The sequence below is a fragment of the Podarcis vaucheri genome (assembly GCF_965113315.1).
Source record: "Podarcis vaucheri genome assembly, chromosome: 1".
NCBI classification, from domain to species: Eukaryota; Metazoa; Chordata; class Lepidosauria; order Squamata; family Lacertidae; genus Podarcis; species Podarcis vaucheri.
Genome location: NC_138759.1, coordinates 18504219 through 18524994, shown reverse-complemented (window position 1 = coordinate 18524994; position 20776 = coordinate 18504219). Strand labels below are relative to the sequence as shown.

General features: G+C 46.3%; 1 protein-coding gene across 1 annotated transcript; it reads left to right on the top strand.

Annotated features, from left to right (window-relative positions):
- The first annotated feature begins 893 nt into the window (after positions 1-893).
- Positions 894-15255, top strand: LOC309531010 (extracellular tyrosine-protein kinase PKDCC-like). The gene is made up of 7 exons (XM_082220327.1): positions 894-1598; positions 4579-4701; positions 6718-6989; positions 10111-10190; positions 10307-10411; positions 10745-10921; positions 13993-15255. The coding sequence occupies exons 1-7, from the start codon at positions 1110-1112 to the stop codon at positions 14136-14138; spliced, it is 1392 nt and encodes a 463-aa protein (XP_082076453.1). The 5' UTR covers positions 894-1109; the 3' UTR covers positions 14139-15255.
- The last annotated feature ends 5521 nt before the right edge of the window (positions 15256-20776 follow it).

The following is a 20776-nucleotide window of genomic DNA, read 5'->3' as shown; positions in this document are numbered from 1 at the left end:
AGAAACATGAGTGGAGAAATATAATTATGGCATGCTAATCACAGTGGCTTTTACATTTTTAAGCGCTGAACGGAACTCCTGGAATTTTCCACTGCAGATACTTTTACTGCTGAAGATGCAATCTGCTCTCTCTTTGCCATGTGATCAAAGCTTCCAAGAAACCTTTCTCTGTTTTGAGCTAGACCTCAGAAAGCATCCAGAAATGCAGCCTAGACCACAGTTTAAGAACTTACCCTAGTGATTCCATGCTTACGAATGCAACAGTTTCTTTCTGTGGTTAACTGTACAGTGGTACCTCGGGTTACATACGCTTCAGGTTACAGACTCCGCTAACCCAGAAATAATACCTCAGGTTAAGAACTTTGCTTCTGGATGAGAACAGAAATCGCACAGTGGCAGCAGGAGGCCCCATTAGCTAAAGTGGTGCTTCAGGTTAAGAACAGTTTCAGGTTAAGAATGGACCTCTGGAACGAATTAAGTACTTAACCTGAGGTACCACTGTATATTGTGAATGAATCATTCAGCTCCATTTTTCTTCTTCTGTGCACGTGTAGCATGTTCTACGAAGGAGACCAGGCTCTGCATTGGCAGTGGGGCTCCAGGGTTTTAGGTAGGAGACATTCCCATCCCTATGTAGAGACCCCTGGAATCGAACCCAGAAAGCTGCATACAAGCAGATACTAAATTACTAAGCCCTTCCCCTGCACTGATTTCAGAGCCTCACCTATCGGATTTCAGCAGTCCTTGCCCCACTCCAAACTAAACTGGCCCTGAAATTCCCTGCCCAAATTCTGATGCCTGGATAGGAAGTTAGCTTGGTTAGAGCGTAATGCTGTTAACGCCGAGGGATTAGGTTCGATCCCCCCGCCTATTCCTGCACTGCAGCGGGGTTGGACTAGATGATGCTCAGGTGTCCCTTCCAACTCTACCATTCTAGGAGAATCCCTCTGTTTTCTTCGCCTCCCGATTGGAGAAATGAGGCTCTCCAGGCGAGCTAGGCGGCGGCTTGCTGCAGCAGACACGCCTCTAGGGAGGAACCTGACCCGGTTTCCGACGCGAGGCAGAGTCGAAACGCGGCACTGGACGCTCGCCTGTTCGGAGGTTGGGTCATGCGCTGCTGCCCGGGCTCCGCTCTGCCGGCGCGGTCCGGGGCGCTCCTCGCGCTCCTGGCCGCCCCTGCTCTGCTGGCTTTGGCCCTCGTTGTCTCGGGCCCTTGGCAGCTGCTGGACTCCCCAATGCCCCCGAGCCTGAAGTGGGAGCTGGAGCAGCGGGAGGCGGATCTGCGGCGCTTGGCCGCGTCCGCCCGGGCTGCTTGCGCCTTTTCTCCCGCCGCGGGCGCGTTGGGTTGCGCGGAGCTGAGCGGCGCGACGGGCGTGCGCTTGGTGGGCTCCGGGATCACCAAGCTGGTGCAGAGGGCTGTCCTGCCCCGCGGAGGAGGCCACGAGGTCGCCCTGAAGTCCGTGCACCCGGCCGGCCGCGACGTGAGCCGCTGCGCGCAACGCTACGCGCACCCGAGCGGCTGCTACCGCCTGGCCGCTTACAAGCTGCTCAAGGAGATGGTTCTGCTGCGGAGCTTGGAACATCCCGGCGTCGTCCAGGCACGTAGCACCGAGCTTGGGCAGGCAGGGGAACTCCGCAGGATTGAATGATCCGGGGGAGTAGCCCGGTGCGCGCCTTTGTGGTGCGATCCTATCTTGTTAGGATTGCAACCCGCATCGCAGGGGGTTGGACTAGGGTCCCTTCCAATTTATGATTCTATGCTATGAAGCTTCACTGAAATCAGTTTGCGCTGGGATTAAGGCTGCTTTCCTGTGCGCACTTTCCGGCGAGGAAGCCCCACCGAGCAGAATGGAAACTGCTTCTGAGGAAGCGAATAGTAGATTGTGGCAGGGACCTAAGTGGTACTTTAAACTCCCCACCGACGTAATATCACTTGCGGTGGGTGACCTGTGAATAACTCACTGGGAAGTAAACGTCAATCTGTGCATGCTTAACTGTACTGTTATTTATTCTCCACGTGGCCCAGGACTTGAACTGTCACACTAAGAAATGTTATGGGACTGGGTGCTGTTCTGGCCTCAAACTTAACTGCACATTCCTTGGCATGTTTACTCGGATGCAATTGCCATTCTGTTCAATGGGGCTTACTCGCAGATTTACATGGCAGCAAATCCCAAGTTCTGTGCATCTTACTTCCAAGGATTGTAGCTTGAATACATGTGTTCAATCATATTTTGCTGCAATGCTTTGCGCTATTACTGCATTTATTTATATATATATTTATTTCATTCATACACCACCTTTGTCTCCCAAGGGTCTCAATGTGGTGTACATGACTCTCCTCCCCATTTCATGTCATCCTCACAACAATCCTATGAGATAGGTTAGGTCAGTGTTTCCCAACCTTGGCTCTCCAGCTGTTTTTTTGGACTACAATTCCCATCATCCCTAGCTAGCAAGACCAGCGATCATGGATGATGGGAACTGTAGTCCAGAAACAGCTGGGGACCAAAGTTTGGGAAATACTGGGTTAGGCTAAGAGTTGGTGACCGGCCCAAGGAGCTTCATGGCTTGAGTGGTGATTCGAACCCTGCTTCTCCCAGGTCCCAGTCCAACACTCTTTGACCATTACGCCTTTAAATTGATTGCAACTGGATCCTAAATAGTTTTATCTTACATAGAACGAAGCAGTGTATACTTTTTAAATTTTTTAAAAAATGTGTTTAATTAGAAGAAGTGTTTTTTTTTGCTTTCCTCTAAGCCAGGCATGGCCAAACTTGGCTCTCCAGCTGTTTTGGGACTACAACTCCCATCATCCCTAGCTAACAGGACCAGTGGTCAGGGATGATGGGAACTGTAGTCGCAAAGTGGCTGGAGGGCCAGGTTTGGCCACCACTGCTCTAAGCAAAAGCGATTGCGATTGCAGTCTAAGCTGATGTAATTCCAAGTATTTCTGCCAGCTGAGTTTTGGAGTTGTTAAGTAGTGTTTCTCCCATCAAAGCACCTATACTGACTTCAGCTGCTGTTGAAGGGTGTGTTCTCTCTTTTAAGTGAGATAAGCCTGTGATAACTGCTTATGGAGGTTATGAAGACTATGTTGTCTCCTGTGATCTGCCGCTTCCCTTGTTCCTCCTTAGTGCTCCACTTCCTGGTTGTTTCTTCGCCAATTTGTACTTTATTAAAGAGGAACAAACCTTCCCATGAATTACTGTCTTGAAATGTCTAGACTTAGATTGCCTTTCTTCTGGGCCACTTTCCTCTTTCTCCCAGGGTAAGTAGAAGGCAGATCTGGATCTGCAACAGATCTCTGTGTGCACTGGAGTAGATCACCAAAGCTACCTGACTCCTAATAGTTGAACAATAATGTTGTTAATGGCTGCTCTTGGATTTGCAGGAGTTGACAGAGGGAAAATCCTTCTGAAACAGTGGTTCCCAAACCACCACCACCACCACCACTTGAAAATTGCTGAAGATCTTGGCGGACCTTTTAATGGGTTTTCTGCCTGTTATAATGACAACTGGTAATGCGTTTTGTTAGGTGCAGCATGATTTTGAATGGCGTTTCCCACGATTTTTATTTTCTTGTGTTCCAATCCTGTAGAATATCAAACACAATAAGAAATAATGAAATGTAATATGAGAAGTTAAAAGAAGCAATGGAAACACAATTAAAAATGAAGAGGAATATTTAATGTGCCTCACCCACCATTCATAGCAGCAGCTGCTCTTCACAGACACACCATTGACCACACCACCAAATGACGCTCACCACTCGGGGTCCATGGACCACAGTTTGGGAACACCTGTTTTATACTCTTCAAACCTTAGTACTAGTAGCCAACTTACAAAACTCAGTTGGTGATGATCACTAGCTGCAATATCACCTCAGTTGGTGATGATCAATAGCTGCAATCCTAAACCCATTTACCTGGGAATAAGCCCCACTGAACTCAGTGAGGTGCACTTCCCAGTAGACATGGTTAGGCTTGCAGCCTTAAATGGTTGTGTATTCCTCCAGCCTCCACCCAAAGAGATGCGGTATTTGCCTAAAAGAAAGGGTGGGGACAGCGAAACTGCAGGCTTGCGGGGAAAATGGGAAATGTTTAATCACAAACATACCTTAGAGTAGTGAAGCTCTTACATCTGCATCCTGTAAACTCTTTCTTGGTTCAATTATTGTTAATGACCTGACAGAGCTCATTAGGGGGCGGGGAGGGAAAAGCCATGGAAAAGGTGCCTCTCTGGAATTGAAATTACTCTTGGCTAGGTTAATGGTAAATAAACATCAATGGGAATGCACTGTTCTTTAGGCGGTATAAACATTCAACTTCAAAATGCAGACTAATGAATGTTATGGTTTCCTATCCAGTACTATCAGCATGCTTGAAACCACAACCACATAGGAATATTCCCACTATGGAATCTCCTAAGACCTGTTGAGGGTGTCCCTCTACCCCTCTGCAAAGATCTGAATTCCCCGATTCTGCAAAACACACACAGATCTTATCTTTCATCCAGCTGATTCCAGCATTTACATCTATAGTAACAGGGCAATCTGTGCATTTCCTCTTTTGACAGTTGCGCGGTCAGTGCTATGATCCTAGCTTAGTTCCTGAAATGAAGGTGGTCACCGTTTTGGAGTTGGGTGTTCCCCTGGAGATGATTCAACTTCTGCAGATCCCCTGGGAGGAGAGATTTAAAGTAAGAAAACAAAAACAATGAGAGCTAATTTCATTCAAAGACCCTAGGACTCTGGTTGAGGGCAGATGGGACTGATACTGATCATCTTCTTCTCTGTTTGCTGATGAAAAGTCTTTCGAATAAACTTGCTCTGATTTTTTTTTTAATTGCAATTCACCTGTATCCCACATCACTAATGATGGTCTTAAAAAGTCTCAAATAGTTTGATAAAATGAACCTGGGAACGGCTGTTTGACCTTAAACTATAATCCAAGAAAATGACCTTTACCCAGGTTTGTTATAAAACGAACCCTCCCCTCACTGACCAGAGTAAAAGTGTCCTTTTATTCCTTATAGGAAGCTGCAGTGTGTGGACTATTTGTCCATTTAGCTTCAGTATTACCTACTCTGACTGGCAACAGATCTCCAGGATCTTGGGCAGAGACATTATACAGAATAAGGTGGGGGAAGAAGAAGAGGGGGAGAGAGAAGGGGGAGGGGGGTTGTTGGGGTGGTAATATTTAATATGTTTGTGGGGGTTTATGCCAGTGTCACTTGAGTAGGTTCACTTGAGTACAAATTATTTGTGTATGTGTGCATATACATATAACATAAATGAACAATTTATGTTATATGTATATGCACACATACACAAATAATAATAATAACAACAACAATAATAAATTTTATTTATACCCCGCCAGAGCTGGGCTCTAGGCGGCTGACACCAATAAAATCACAGTAAAAACATAATGGGGGGCACTCAATTTAAAATACAGGTTAAAATGCAGTCTCATTTTAAAAGTAGCCGATAGATCAAGACCATAAGGGGAGGGAAACATAAGGGTCAGACTGAGTCCAAACCAAAGGCCAGGCGGAACAGCTCTGTCTTGCAGGCCCTGCGGAAAGATGTCAAGTCCTGCAGGGCCCTAGTCTCTTGTGACAGAGTGTTCCACCAAGTTGGGGCCAGTACTGAAAAGGCCCTGGCCTTAGTTGAGACCAATCTAGCCCCTTGCAACCTGGGACCTCCAAAATGTTGTCATTTGTGGACCTTAAGGTCCTCCGCGGGGCATACCAGGAGAGGTATGCATACATCTTTCTTGGTGGTGAGAAAGGTTGGGGGGATGGGCGTGGTTGGATATCTTTAGTTGGCTGCAGTGTTTGTGGGGTCTGGTGTCATGACCATCAGGCCATCTGCGAAGAGCCCTGATTTATAGGTTTTGCCTTTTATTACCACTCCCTTGAAGTCAGGAGCTGCCCAGATTCGGATTGCTAGGGGTTCAAGGGCCAGGATGAATAGAAAGGGGGAAGAGTGGTCACTCTTGTTTTGTGCCTCTTCGCATTGCTATGGTATTAGAGTCCATACCATTGACCCTACATTTTGCTGAAGCTTGGGAGTAAATTTGTTTAAGGGTTTGTAGTAAGTTGGGGCCAAATTCCATGTTGGTTAATACTGCTAACAGGAATTCCGATTCTAAACAGTCAAAGGCTTTAAGGGTGTCTAGGGACATAATCGTCAGTGGGAGTTTGGTTGTTTTTGCTGTGTTCGATCAGGACTCAGTGATTTCCTGATGTGGCCAGGGAGATAAAGGTAAAGGGACCCCTGACCATTAGGTCCAGTCGTGACCGACTCTGGGGTTGCGGCGCTCATCTCGCTTTATTGGCCGAGGGAGCCGGCGTACAGCTTCCGGGTCATGTGGCCAGCATGACTAAGCCGCTTCTGGCAAACCAGAGCAGCACACGGAAAAGCCATTTACCTTCCCGCTGGAGTGGTACCTATTTATCTACTTGCACTTTGAGGTGCTTTCGAACTGCTAGGTTGGCAGGAGCTGGGACCTAGCATCAAGTGCTCACCCCGTGGCGGGGATTCGAACCGCCAACCTTCTGATTGGCAAGTCCTAGGCCCTGTGGTTTAACCCACAGCGCCACCCGCATCCCTAAGGAGATAGATTTTATGAAATAAATAATGTTAGCCACCCCTTTTCCATTTATTTGGATGCTCCCAGCCAATAAAAGTGTATTCCCCTTCTCTTTCAGCTTTGCCTGGAGCTGGCTGAGCTGCTCCATTACTTGGCCAAGTCTCCTCTGGGTTCCCTGGCCCTCCTGGATTTCCAGCCCAGGCAGTTTGTCATGGTGAACGGGGTCCTCAAAGTCGCAGACCTGGATGACATGAGCACTGAGGAGTTGTCCTGCGAAGGGGATGGGGACTGCACCCTGGAATTCCCCACCAAAAGCTTCTCTCTCAGGTGTTCTGTGCAGGGGAAGTGTGAAGGAATAAATGAGAAAAGGAACCTCTTCAATGCTTACCGGTATGTTGGGTGATTTATTTATTTTTTTAAATGCCCTCCAAAACCAGCATCCTGAATTTCACAGTGCTGCTATGCTTTAATGATTGTGTGATTTGTGCCTTCTTTTTATTGAGAATCCACTTTGGACAACTCCTTTTTGGGGGCAAAAAGTTAGGGTTAATAGCATTTAAATGCATGTGTAATATAATTATTTAACCGTTAAAGCATGACTCGAACGAAAGAGCCGTATCCACATGTACCAAAGTTTCCGTGTGCTCATCAAGGGATCCCCCAACTTCCCACCCAATTGCAAACAAATGTGTGTGGGGAATTCCTAGGGACTTCACAACCTCTTTCTCCCATGACTGCCTTTACCAGGAAGCAACATGCTGAGGTTGCATCAGGCAGAGGAATCTAGAAATGCCACGTCCATTTATAAGAATGAGTGAGACAAAAGAGCATAAAAGGCCACACTCTCAATAAGGTTCCAAGTTTAAAGTAGGTGGAGCTGAGCACACAAAGGAAGACTTCGGAGCTCCATTCTTCTGGGGCTGGAATTAATAATAATAATAGTAATTATTATTATTATTATTATTATTATTATTATTATTATTATTATTAATTTATATCCCACCCGCTCCAGCCGAAGGCGGGCTCAGAGCGGCTAACAACAGTAAAAGTAACACAGTTTACATAAAATCACATTCAATTAATAGAAATACATTCTAAAATCAATACATTCTAAAATCAATTCAGAATCAAATTAATGGCCAACATTAGGCTAGAATTCTATGAGGATTACCAAAGGAGGGAGTCAGACTGCACCTCGACCAAAGGCCTGGTGGAACAGCTCTGTCTTGCAGGCCCTGTGGAAAGATGTCAAATCCTGCCAGGCCCTAGTCTCTTGTGACATTGTGACAGAGCGTTCCACCAGATCGGAGCCACAGCCGAAAAAGCCCTGGCTCTAGTTGAGGCCAGCCTAACCTCTCTGTGGCCTGGGACCTTCAAGATGTTTTTGTTTGAAGACCGTAAGTTCCTCTGTGTAGAGGAGAGGCGGTCCCGTAGGTACAAGGGTCCTAGGCCATATAGGGTTTAAAGGTTAAAACCAGCACCTTGAACCTGATCCTGTACTCCACCAGGAGTCAGTGCAGCTGGTATAGCACTGAGTGAATGTGATCCTTCAGCGAGGACCCCGTAAGGAGTCTCGCCGAGGCATTCTGCACCCGCTGGAGTTTCTGGGTCAGTCTCAAGGGCAACCAGGAATCAGTTCAAAGCAAAACATTATATGGTCATTTGTGGGTCATTTATTTTGCCAGGAGAGGCAGAGGCTGAGCCCCAAACTACCCAACCCAGTGAATGATTGGAGCAGATTAAGATAAATATACCAGTTACACTAAAGCCATCTATTATTGTAGAGCACAAATGTCCAGTAATCAGGGTCTGGATGCTTCCCTGCTGCTCAGGGACTCGAGGCTTTCCAAGCCAGTAGGCACCAGGCTTTGCAGCTGCTGACCATCAGTTGAGCACCAGCATTTGCAAAAACCACTTTTAGCAAGGAGTCATGCTTGCATCTGCCCCACACATAACATCACACGTGATGTTGGTTGTTGGACAGGTGGTGTCAGGGACTGGCTAGATGACAAGGAACGGTGAGAGGTACCAGCCGGGGAAGCCACAGAGGAGGAAAGCTCAGAGCCCAGGGTTTGGTGGTGGGACGTTAAGGAGATGTCAAGGGGAGAAGCGGGAGAGGAATGGTTGAATGGTGAAACGACAGGCTTTAGTGAGCATGGGGAGCCTGTGACAGGCAGCAGCTCAGATGAAGGGGGGAGCAAAGAGGCTGCAGGAAAATCCCAGGAGTTTGCCTGTCCTACTGCGACAAGCTCCCCTCCCAAGGACACACGATGCATAGGGCAAAACAGAGATTACAGATGCTCTGATGTCATTTGAGACTGCTTGGGAAACTTAGAGGAAGTAGAAGGCAAGGACAGTCACTCCTGGCAACAGCTCTAGAGGAGCAAGCCCAGTCAGAAGGTATTGATGAACTTCACAGTGCCAAACTCTGCACCTCGTGTGCTGACCTGCATCTGAACCAGCTTTGACAGGTGGGCAGGACTTGGCCAAAAACAGCCTCATAGGCCACATGGGGAAGCCTATGTTGGCATGCACCCAAGGAAACGGGGGCAATTGGCAGGCCCCCAGCTGGCTCCAGCCCACTGGCCGGTGTGCCGGGCGAACTCTGCAGCCCAGGCTTTAGAAGACTGAGCACGCTATTCAGCAGAGAAAACGCTGCACAAACAAAAGTGGCATGAGAGGCTATGTGAGCATATTTACAAGCAGGTTTATTCAGCGTAGATCAAGACAAAAGGAAACATGTCTGATCTCTTTCATATCCAAAGCAAAACAGCAGAGCGGAAGTTCCCAGCATACTGTGCTGGAATGTAAACAGACATGTGACATGCAACAATTCCACACGTCTGTCCCTTAAGGTGGAACGGAATTCTCAACAGCCTAGTGGACCTAATGGAAGTTCCCTATGCCTGCCATAGCGCTTCTGTGTTACTACACTGTGTATCTGCCTTCATCTCCCCAGACAGTGTACAATTGGAAGAGGCTAATTTTGTCTATTGCTGCTGGAAGAGGTCACGTGCTAGTCAGAAGTTCCATATGGCCAGCACCTGAGAAGCAGTGTAAATCTGAAGAGCAGATTTCAGCAGATTAGAAGGGAAGGCAAACCTTAAGTCAAGGACTAAATTTTATCAGTTAGGCAAACTGATGCTGTTCTGCCAGAGGCTAGTTCGTGTCCCACTACAGTAGCCAGATGCAGGAGAGGCTAGTGATCCTGCACCTTCAATGGTTTCCATGCAAGCTGCATCTGCTGTAATTGCCTCTTCAGTGCAACTATTATATTTGCAGGGGCCTCGCCCTCTGCAACTATCAGAGGTGCATCTGGCCAGCCTAGGAATTTTTTTGCTTGCTTTCAGGTCATAAACCAAGCCTTCAAAATTGGGAGAGATGAGATTCAAAACGTGTAGGATTTTAACAACATATGACTCTTAATTGCCTTGTGCTGTAGAAATAGTTACACATGGAAGATCTTTGACACAAATACATCTATTTTAAAATCTTAAAATTCTATCTGCAGGTATTTCTTCACTTATCTCCTGCCACATACTGCACCTTTCGTTTTGCAACCCATTCTGAAGGATATCCTGAATGCCACAGGTACATTCTAATGGGAATTGGTTTGTTTGTTTTTTTAAAAAAAGTTTTAATGAAGAGCTGCTCTTAATCGCCTTCCTTCTTTAAATCATTCCCCCTCTCCTCTTCTGTAATTGTAGGTGATTTGCGATACGGAACAAATGAAACCCTGAGAGCTTTTCAGAGAGTTTTGCATTTATACAAGTCTGGACTTTATTTGCAGAAAAAGCCTTCTCAGTTGAAAGGTACATTATTTCACACAATAGACTCTTACGGGCTTTACATAATGGTTGGATCTCAGTGGGGGAACAGCAGTTCAGTGGGGTGCCAGCGCAACTCACATTCCTTGCCTGTGAGGTGGGGTGGAGTCGCTTGGTGATTGGCATTGTCCTCTAAGAGAAGGACAGTATGTTCCGGGCTGCCTTTCTGTTGAGATGAGATTCGCAGCTGATCTGCTAGGGAAGAGCACTGAGAAAGGCACCGTTTCCTGTTTGTCCCACTGACTGCCAAATCTGAAATATCTCTCTGTTTCCAGCTGCGTACATAATCATATCACCTTGTCTCTTCCCCTTTCCAAGACTACATTGCCTTAAAAGGCTTCCACAGCAGGGATACGGAGGACTACAAGTGCTGGCCATCCTATCGCCACTTGGGGTGCATGCTCTCTGTTCACAACGAAGAGGAAGCTGCCGCCATTTGCAGCTCCCATCCTCAGTGCCAACATTTCTTCATCACTCTGCAGACAACGTGGACAGGTGAGAGGAAGTGACATAATATTGCTAAGAAGCGCCAATCATCTCCCCCACCCCCACACCAACTACTTCTTCTTTTAAAAAAAGAAAAAAGAAAGAAAAATGCCGTAGTTATTCTAGAACACAGGATCCAGTAACCTGTTCTAGGTGACACATTCAAGATTCACTTAAAATACAGGTAAGCTTCCTTGCAGTTCCCTTTAAGTTACCTGTTATACCTTCCTCTGTGTTCGTGCAGTTGTTCAAATTAAAGCTCTGCCAGTCCTTGTTTTTTTATTTATTTTCTAAATTTGCAGGCTGCAAATTTGATGAAAGCAGCTCACAGCAGAACAGCAGTGCTAAGCAGTGGATCATTACAGCAGCAATAAAATACTAAATAATTTAGAAACATAAAGGGGCGACTCTACAGATAACTCCATTTTAAAGCTTATATTGGGCTATTTTTTTCTTCTCGAACTCCAATCCAGAGTTGCATCTCTTTCCATTTGTTGATCCGGATCTTCATTGTTAAACAGCTTCTATATCTTCCAACCAGTGACAGGGCGAAGTAATCCGCTTGTTATGCATCGGCTCTTGTCTGAATGCCTCGAGGGTATTTCGAGATGAAAGAGCACTGCTCTTTTAATTACAACAATGATATTTAGGATATTCTTTTTATCTACCTATATCCCCAGACCAACAAATTTTCCCAAATGCCCTGTAATTAGCACTGATTATAGCCTTTCATTGAAGGCAGCTAGTGGGTGCGTGTGCAACCAGGCAGATATATCTTATACCATCAATTATCCTATTTTAGCTGACACGTCTGCAGCTATCTAAGCTATTACCCTTAATGTGAATAATGAAGGATGCAGATTGAAGCAAACCAGCCATTGTAGTTAAGGATAGAGGGGGGAACAGTTACTGTTTGCAAGTCTCCGAAGTGTGGAATGCCCCAATTTTACATGCCCCTACTTCTTGTTGTTGTTTAGTCATTTAGTCGTGTCTGATTCTTCGTGACCCAATGAACCAGAGCACGCCAGGCACTCCTGTCTTCCACTGCCTCCCGCAGTTTGGTCAGACTCATGCTGGTAGCTTCGAGAACACTGTCCAACCATCTCGTCCTCTGTCGTCCCCTTCTCCTTGTGCCCTCCATCTTTCCCAACACCAGGGTCTTTTCCAGGGAGCCTTCTCTTCTCATGAGGTGGCCAAAGTATTGGAGCCTCAGCTTCAGGATCTGTCCTTCCAGTGAGCACTCAGGGCTGATTTCCTTCAGAATGGAGAGGTTTGATCTTCTTGCAGTCCATGGGACTCTCAAGAGTCTCCTCCAGCACCATAATTCAAAAGCACCAATTCTTCAGCGATCAGCCTTCCCTACTAGCTCTTCCTTTTGGATGCCCCCCCATGCATACAGCACAAATAGCTGTGGGCAAGGAGCTTGCACAATCAGGGCTTTGGATCTTATGGAAGTATTTGCATAGAATCATAGAGTTGAATGGGACCTCAAGGGTCATCTAGTCCAACCCTCTGCAATGCAGGAATCTCGGCTCAAGCAATCCATGGCCACCCAACCTCTGCTTACAAACCTCCAAGAGAGACCATTCCATTTCTGTTACTGTCGAACGTTTTTCGAAATGTTTAGTCAGAATCTCCTTTCTTGTAACTTGAAGCCACTGGTTCGGGTCGTAGTCTCCAGAGCAGGAGGGGGGAGAAAGCTTGCTTCATCTTCCATGTTAAGATATTTACCTCTTTTCCAGGCTAAGCGTACCCAGCTCCTTCAACCATTCCTCATAAGGCCTGGTTTCCGGACCCTTGATCATCTTGGTTGCCCTCCTCTGCACACGTTCCATGCACATCCTTCCCTGCAGTTGTTCGCCCTGTGCGCATGAACGCTAGGAGGCGGAGAACACAGCACAGCCCTGCTCACCCGTTGGGTATTACCTGGGAGTGGAACACCTGAGTATATGGATTGATTCAATTTATATCCAGCCCTTCCTCCCCCACGGAGCCCAAGGCAACCAATATAAACAATTTAAAAGCAGAAATGGAGCAAAAAAAAAAAAAGGGCATTCTAAAGCAATTACACTTAAAAAAATGCTTTCACCCAATGATCTCGAGGTTGCCAGGAACAGTATTCTTCAGCCACCAAATTACTGGGAAAACAGGAGTGTTTTCAAACTCCTCTTGAAAGTTAATAATGATGGAGACAGTGCATTTCATCATGGTGGGCATTCCACAACTAGGGAAACACTGCTGCGAAGGCTTTCAGCACCACCAACAAGACCTCGCCTGCTGAATGTAGGGTCTGAGATGGTTGGGCTTGCTGGTCGGAAGGTCAGCATTTCGAATCCCCTCGACGGGGTGAGCTCCCGGTGTTCAGTCCCAGCTCCTGCCCACCTAGCAGTTTGAAAGCACGTCAGCGTGCAAGTAGATAAATAGGTACCGCTCCGGTGGGAAGGTAAACGGCGTTTCTATGCACTGCTCTGGTTAGCCAGAAACGGCTTAGTCATGCTGGCCACATGACCCAGAAGCTGTTTGCGGACAAACACTGGCTCCCTCGGCCTATAGAGCGAGATGAGCGCCGCAACCCCAGAGTTGTCCATGACTGGACCTAATGGTCAGGGGTACCTTTACCTTTATATACCTTTATGTCAGTACTTGTACCTTGAATTGGTCCCAATAGTTCACTGACAGCCAGTTCAGTGCTTTCAGAAGTATAGTCCTATCAGGCTGCACCACTCAGCAAGCTAACAGGTGCATTCTATGCTAACTATAGATAGCTGCCACTTGGAGATTTGTCACTGATGGTGGTGATCTATACAGTCAATATTGAGCACACCTTGGTGAGGACAGGTTCCAGTCACCATGGGAGAGGATTGCAGCGAATGCAACATGGACATTGGCTTGTAATAGTAGAGGCTGCGGGAGATGTTGCAGGAATTCCTTACATCTTAGACTGGACGTCTTGCTTTCTCTTTCTGGGATGCTTTTACATTTCCAGTGTTATCATTTAACCTCAGCCCATATTGCAACTTTTACAGATCTTGATTTGTTCTCCCACCCCCACCCCTTCTCAAAATTATTTTCTCCTTCAGGAAGGCCACTTGCTTTGTTTCGAAGCAACTTGAGTGAATTAATTCCAGGCGGCGACAGAGTGGTTTATGTTAAGCGATCTGCAGCGTCAAAGACAAGCCTCTTACAAGGAGACTGGGAGAATACAGAGCTCTCGGACAAGGAATAATCACTGGGACTAACTTCATCCACTCAAGAGTTGATGATGTGCTTCATTTCTGCTTCGCAATCTTTCTCTGGGACTTCTCAAGTTAATGGGTGGCGTTTGAATGATCAAAGCAAACCTTCCTTTTTCATAAGATGGAATAACCTGGACAAGTTGTTTACATGATCCCAGGCACAATGGTCAGAAATGTGCACAACTTGATCTAAAGTCTTATAATGGATTGGCAGCAGCTGTGTCAGCCAAGCAGTAGTTGTTACCATGAAATTACGTTGTTGTGCCAGCTCTATGTGGTTGTATCAGTCCAGCTGGGAACAGGCATAGATGGAAGCAGGCTGTTATGCAAACAGTTCCTGTCCCAGATAACAGTTTTTGTTCCCAACAGACCTGCAAGTAGATGGTCTCCTCTGAAATGTCTGATCAGCACTGTTCAGCTCTTTTAGGTTTCCTGGCTGCCATCTTCTTTTGGATGTAGAGATCATTGCAGACTCAGGGTGTGCCCAAGTGTCTTAAAGTTTATTTATAAGTACACAGGTCCACCTAGGCTCAAACACTCCCAGCAGCAAATTCTACTGTTTCACAACAGCTCTCCTGAGAGAAAGCTCAACTCCCAGTGCTTTCCAGAACTCCAAAGTCCGCAAAATTCTCCCTGTCTTCCTCTCCATCTGAAATTCCTAAATCTAGTGTGTCCTTTTTCGCGGACACACATATTCAGATCTAGATTACATCAAGGGTAGGTATGCCTTCTGCCAAGATGTTTGTACCCTGACATTCTTGACTAGTTATGAGCTATTGATCTCTTAATTTCCCTGGCAAGAAATGCCTGTCTTAAAGGAACATTACAGTAGCCTTTGTGACTCCATTAACTTCCCAACACATGAAAACACACCCCTTTCTTAAATACAACAATATATCAGACAAATGGTTGTTTCACTATAGCCAGTAAAGAGGAAGGAAAAAGGGATACGTGTTTCATTTTTGGATACAGAGTCTCTGTTGGTGGTTTTGGTTTGATGTACAGCTTTTATTTTTAAGTATCAACCTTGGAGGTTTTTTCAGTGTTACTTTCAGTGAAAGAAATCCTGCTGAGCAAAATGTTCAAACTAATTATGTATAAAAAGCATGTATTATATAAAGGGATTGCTTTTTTCTTCCCTCTGAAAACAGATTGCAGTTCATTTCTTTTTTAATGGTTATCATGTCTTACGTTAAAAAGCTACTATGAAGTGTTGGCCAAAAGCCTATCCTCACAAGTTATTGGCTGACTTGCCATGATGTCATGGAATGTCCATGAACATTCTGACTTCTTAAGAAAGAAATCAGGTCTGTTTCACTTGTTAGCATCTCAAGTCAGGGATTTGTACATACTAACTATCTACACACCAAGGATGGAATGAAGGTAGATCAGGATCATTTGGTAGAACACTAGTCTTAATTTCCCTTGGCTGCTGAAGAGCAGTCTAAAATGTGTCATGGCTGCCAGAGAGCTGGGTGGCCCATATCCTTGACCTGTGCAAGTCTTTGCAGGAGGTAAGCAATAATTTTGGACTCTCTGAGTAGTTTAACAATGCCACCAACAAAATGAGTCTCTACCTTAAGTAATACTACTGAAAAATGAAGAAAACTTGGGGTAGCCGGAAGAGGATCATAAGCTCTATTCAGTTCTGGCACATGAAACAATTCCCATGCTCAGATTTCTTTAATTCTAAACCCGTCCCTTTTGCACAACGTTCTAGTAAAATAAAATTTTAAAAGCCTGAAGTGTATCCATCCCCTGCTGAAGTCAAAGGGACCCCCCTCTGAGTGAACAGAAACAGGCTTATATTGTAAGGAAAGCAAAGTGCTTAGCTGTTGTCGGCATTGAAAGCAGCCTGAAATGATTGTGGGCAAATTACGGTGGTTGCTATGCTTTCACATGCAGAATGGTTCCTTGCAATACCTGTCAAGCGTAGGGGTGTCCATGTAGCCTTTGTAAGGTAGGTGAGACATCAGGATGCTTGCTTGGAATGAGGGGAAACTTGAACGCATTGCCATCTTCTAGCCGTACCATTTTTCAGGCAAAACGAACACTGGCAACATAGCATAAAAACACAATCAAGCCATATGCGATAATGCCGGCAATGAAGTACATCATGAGAATTTAAAGCTAAATTATAATATTACTGGAGCACGCACATACACACTACAAAATGCAGAGAACAGGAATATAATTATCTTCCACAGCATAGTCCCACACCCAATTATATCGGCCTTGGAGCAATACTTAAAAGTATAAGTCATACATTGTAGACCCATTGAAATCAATGGCCTTGAATGTTATGGCCAGCTTAAGACTTTAGCTTTCAGTGGGTTTACTGTAAGCAACGGGCTTGAGCCACATTTCAACCATACATTTAAAGCACTATGACACAGCTTTAAACCATCATGGTTTCCCTCAATGAATTCTGAGAGCTATAGTTTTATTAAGGGAGCTGAGTGTCGCAGAGCTACAGTTCCCAGTGTGGTTTAACGATCAGTCCCTCTTCATAGGGGAATTGCATAGGGGAATCTGTGAGGGGGAATAGGGGGGTCTCCTAGCAACCTACAGCTCCCAGAATTCTGTGGGGGAAGCCATGATTGTGGTGCCATAGTGCTTAAAGGTATGGTATGAATGTGGCCTTTGTTGTTCTTCAGTCATGTCCAACTCTTCGTGACCCCATGGACCAAAGCACGCCAGGCACTCCTGTCTTCCACTGCCTCCCGCAGTTTGGTCAAACTCATGCTGGTAGCTTTGAGAACACTGTCCAACCATCTCGTCCTCTGCCGTCCCCTTCTCCTTGTGCCCTCCATCTTTCCCAACATCAGGGAGTCTTGAGGATCTGTCCTTCCAGTGAGCACTCAGGGCTGTTTTCCTTCAGAATGGATAGGTTTGATCTTCTTGCATTCCATGGGACTCTCTAGAGTCTCATGTGGCCTTAGTCACAGATTTTAGTGTTTACATCGTTCTTTCAGAGCAGCGCAAGCATTTGGAGGTTTGGGGCTGAATATACACCTTACATGCCCCAATGTTCTCATCTCTACTCTGTGGTGGTGACAAAATACAGATGTTCCTACCCAAATGGGTGGAAAAAAATCAGCTGGGGGTGATTTTGATAAGCAATAACAGCATCCACTCAAAGCTGCTTTCTCCTAGGCCCAAAATGAAATGAAACAACCCAGATGTTGTTCTTGTTTAGTTGTTTAGTTATGTCCGACTCTTCGTGACCCCATGGACCAGAGCACGCCAAGCACTCCTGTCTTCCACTGCCTCCCACAGTTTGGTTAAACTCATGCTGGTACCTTCGAGAACGCTGTCCAACCATCTCGTCCTCTGTCGTCCCCTTCTCCTTGTGCCCTCAATATTTCCCAATCGGCATCAGGGTCTTTTCCAGGGAGTCTTCTCTTCTCATGAGGTGGCCAAAGTATTGGAGCCTCAGCTTCAGGATCTGTCCTTCCAGTGAGCACTCAGGGCTGATTTTCTTAAGAATGGATAGGTTTGATCTTCTTGCAGTCCATGGGACTCTCAAGAGTCTCCTCCAGCACCAGAATTCAAAAGTATCAATTCTTCAGCGATCAGCCTTCTTTATGGTCCAGTTCTCACTTCCATACATCACTACTGGGAAAACCATAGCTTTAACTATACGGACCTTTGTTGGCAAGGTGATGTCTCTGCTTTAACCCAGATGTAGGTGGCAGTTACACAATTGTGCTGTTGCAATGTCTTAATTTGGAAACCCAGAGGCAACCCCCGGTGACTTCATGGCTAAGGCAAACTTTGAACCAAGAATTTTGCTGCTCACAGTTAAGAAAGGCCCACCTACGCTCTTTTCACAGTGGCCAGCCACTTTTAACCCCTGTATGATGCCCTAGTTGCTGTGTTGACCTGTCCGCTTGACTATAGGAGTAGGGGAAACTTTTTCAATAAATTTATCTGGAAAGGTCTTAAGATGGCATCCTGTGGAGTTACATAGCTATGAAGGTTTCAGCAATGCCTTGTTTGGACAGAGCGCTTAAATATTTGCCACTGTGCTGATGGCTAATGCAGATGAGAGAACTTTTGCTGATAAGGCCTCATTAACACTCGGCCGGTGGTCTTATCCCTTGCCATTGTTATGCAGTTGGCCTCAACTCAAATGCACAGCAGAAACCACTTTTGCTGGAGAGGAACCCATTAATGGCTATAGCCTATTTAGCACAAGGATGGTCCTTAGACTTAGATGGAAGAGGAGAGATTCTACCAGGGCTCAGCGCCTTTTGGCCTTTGTGATTCTGGCTACTGCAGGTTATGAAGAGATAATGAATTATCTTCCACACCTTTCAGTCCTGGGAGATAAAAGAACAACAACATGCTTCTCAAAAGAAAAAGAGAAAATGGAAGGTCAGTTCCTGGCTTCTTATCAGTCAAACTGAGGGGATGAAGATAAAAAAATTCCTTCCAGTAGCACCTTAAAGACCAACTAAGTTAGTTCTTGGTATGAGCTTTCGTGTGCATGCACACTTCTTCAGATACTTCAGATACAGTGAGGGGATGAAGCTAAGCCCTTAGGACCTAAGTCCTAAGCAAGTTTGTGAAGTAATATGTTCCACAGATTTCAGGAAATATTCCTCCATGTAAATATGTCCTGAAGGCCTCTGTTTTCGAAACTCAGTTTTGTAGTTGTTTTGCATTCAGAGGTGAACCTTAACAATATTTTCTAGACCTAACTTCATCATCACTTTTAATTTGTATACCATCTTTCTATCTTACAATACTCAAGGCGGTTTACAAGCTGAAGAAACAAAGTGTACACCTTATAACAATTTAATGCAATACAAAAATGTAATAATAAAGCATAGCTTTAAAATAAACAACCTACATCAAATAAAGTAACATTCAACAATCATTAGAATAATATAGAATAATAATATCAGGATATAAAAATTAAACAGAAATCCACCCTTAACAATTACTGTTATGTAGTGTAGTTTCACCCTGGGCCAACAGGGGGATATTGTATATAGTTTTCACTCAGGTCTGTAGATAGTTTTCACTCAGGTCCGCGTCCGTTATTTTAGGCGGGAACTCTGAGCTGTTATGGTTACAATGTTGACAGCCGGCTGACTATAAATACAGGCCGGCTGAGCTGTTCGCAGTCAGTTTATTTCCAGCTTACCAGAATAAAAGAGCTACTTGAAGAAATCGCTGTGCCGGCTGCTATGTCAACTCACAACTTAATATTGGCGACGAAGGTGGGATGGATGGACATCAGAGCACAGCCAGATGCGGCCAGCCTCTGAACTGAGCTGAATCACAGAGCGAAATCACTGAGCGAAATCACTGAGCGAAATCACTGGGCAGAACCAATTCAGAGCTGACTGTTCTGGCTGGAGCACTGTGTTCCATCCATCGCCTTTCACGCCGGCATCGGAATCATGGCTTCACTTGTGCCTCTACCGCCGTTTGCGCCAGCATCTGAATCATGGGACTCCTACCTCGCTCGGTTCGACTGCTACCTCCAAGCCAACGAGCTGACAGCAGTATCAAAGGATCGGAAGCGGGGCCTATTCCTCAGCCTCTGTGGGCCTGAGGTGTTTGAGACGGCCCGAGCATTGGTTGCGCCTGAAGCAGTCCAGGAAACACCATGGGACACGATCCAAGAGAAGCTCCGCAGCCACTACGCACCAAAGCCGTCCAAGATTGCTGCCCGCCATGCGTTCTACCACCGGAACCAGGCAGAGGGGGAGTCAATCAACAACTACACCACCGCCCTGCGACAGGCTGCAATGCACTGTGAGTTCCGAGACTTAGACGATGCCCTGATGGATCGAATCGTCTGCGGGGTCCGGGACATCCATCTGCAACGGCGTCTCCTAGCCAAGCCAGACCTCACGCTACAGAAAGCCATTGAGGAGGCTGTGGCCTCAGAAGCTGCTGAACGCTCCGCTCAGGAGATCCGCAAGTCCAGCAGCCCGCGTCTTGCTAGGGAGCCAGTTCCGGTGCATCATGAAGAGGCCAGCAGTGATGAGGCATCCTCCAGTGAAGAAGATGATGTGCACCAGACAAAGCGGGAGCGCAGGAAGTTCCAACAGAACTCCAAGGGCCAACCGGAATGTGCTGGCTGCGGAGGCAACCATTCCCGTGCCAAGTGTCGATTCAGAGAAGTGTTCCAGAAGGGGCCACATCGCTAAGGTCTGCCGATCGGCTCCGTCTGACACCCCCCCTTCATCGACTCACAAGTCCAAGTCTTCACGCCAGTCTGCCAAGGAAAGTTGTTTCGCTCTCACCAACTGCCGCTGCGCGTCTGGAACCACGATTGGCCAAACCGACTCGTCGACGCGACGCAAGCTGAACGTCACGGTGCTCATTGAAGGAGCTCCATGTGACATGGAGATCGACACCGGGTCTGCCCTGTCCATTGTGTCATGGAGCACCCTCAAAAGACTGGTACCCAGAGTGTCCAAAAGGCAACTCGACTCTCACCGCGTACACCTGAGAGACTACCAGGGAAACGACATTCCCGTGGTAGGCGTTGGCCGGTTCCGGATCGCCTTCAAGGATTTTTCGGGCCTGCTCCGGTTGGTGGTGGTCGAAGGTCAGCGGCCAAGCCTCCTAGGGCTAGACTGGTTTGATGCCCTCGGCCTGGAAA

What these genes read in the sequence shown, in the direction of transcription:
- LOC309531010 (XM_082220327.1), top strand. Translation starts at nt 1,110, where the DNA reads ATGCGCTGCTGCCCGGGCTCCGCTCTGCCGGCGCGGTCCGGGGCGCTC. An exon ending in CCTGGGAGGAGAGATTTAAA is followed by an intron (nt 4,702 to 6,717) that starts GTAAGAAAACAA and finishes CTTCTCTTTCAG; the next exon opens with CTTTGCCTGGAGCTGGCTGA. An exon ending in GGATATCCTGAATGCCACAG is followed by an intron (nt 10,191 to 10,306) that starts GTACATTCTAAT and finishes CTGTAATTGTAG; the next exon opens with GTGATTTGCGATACGGAACA.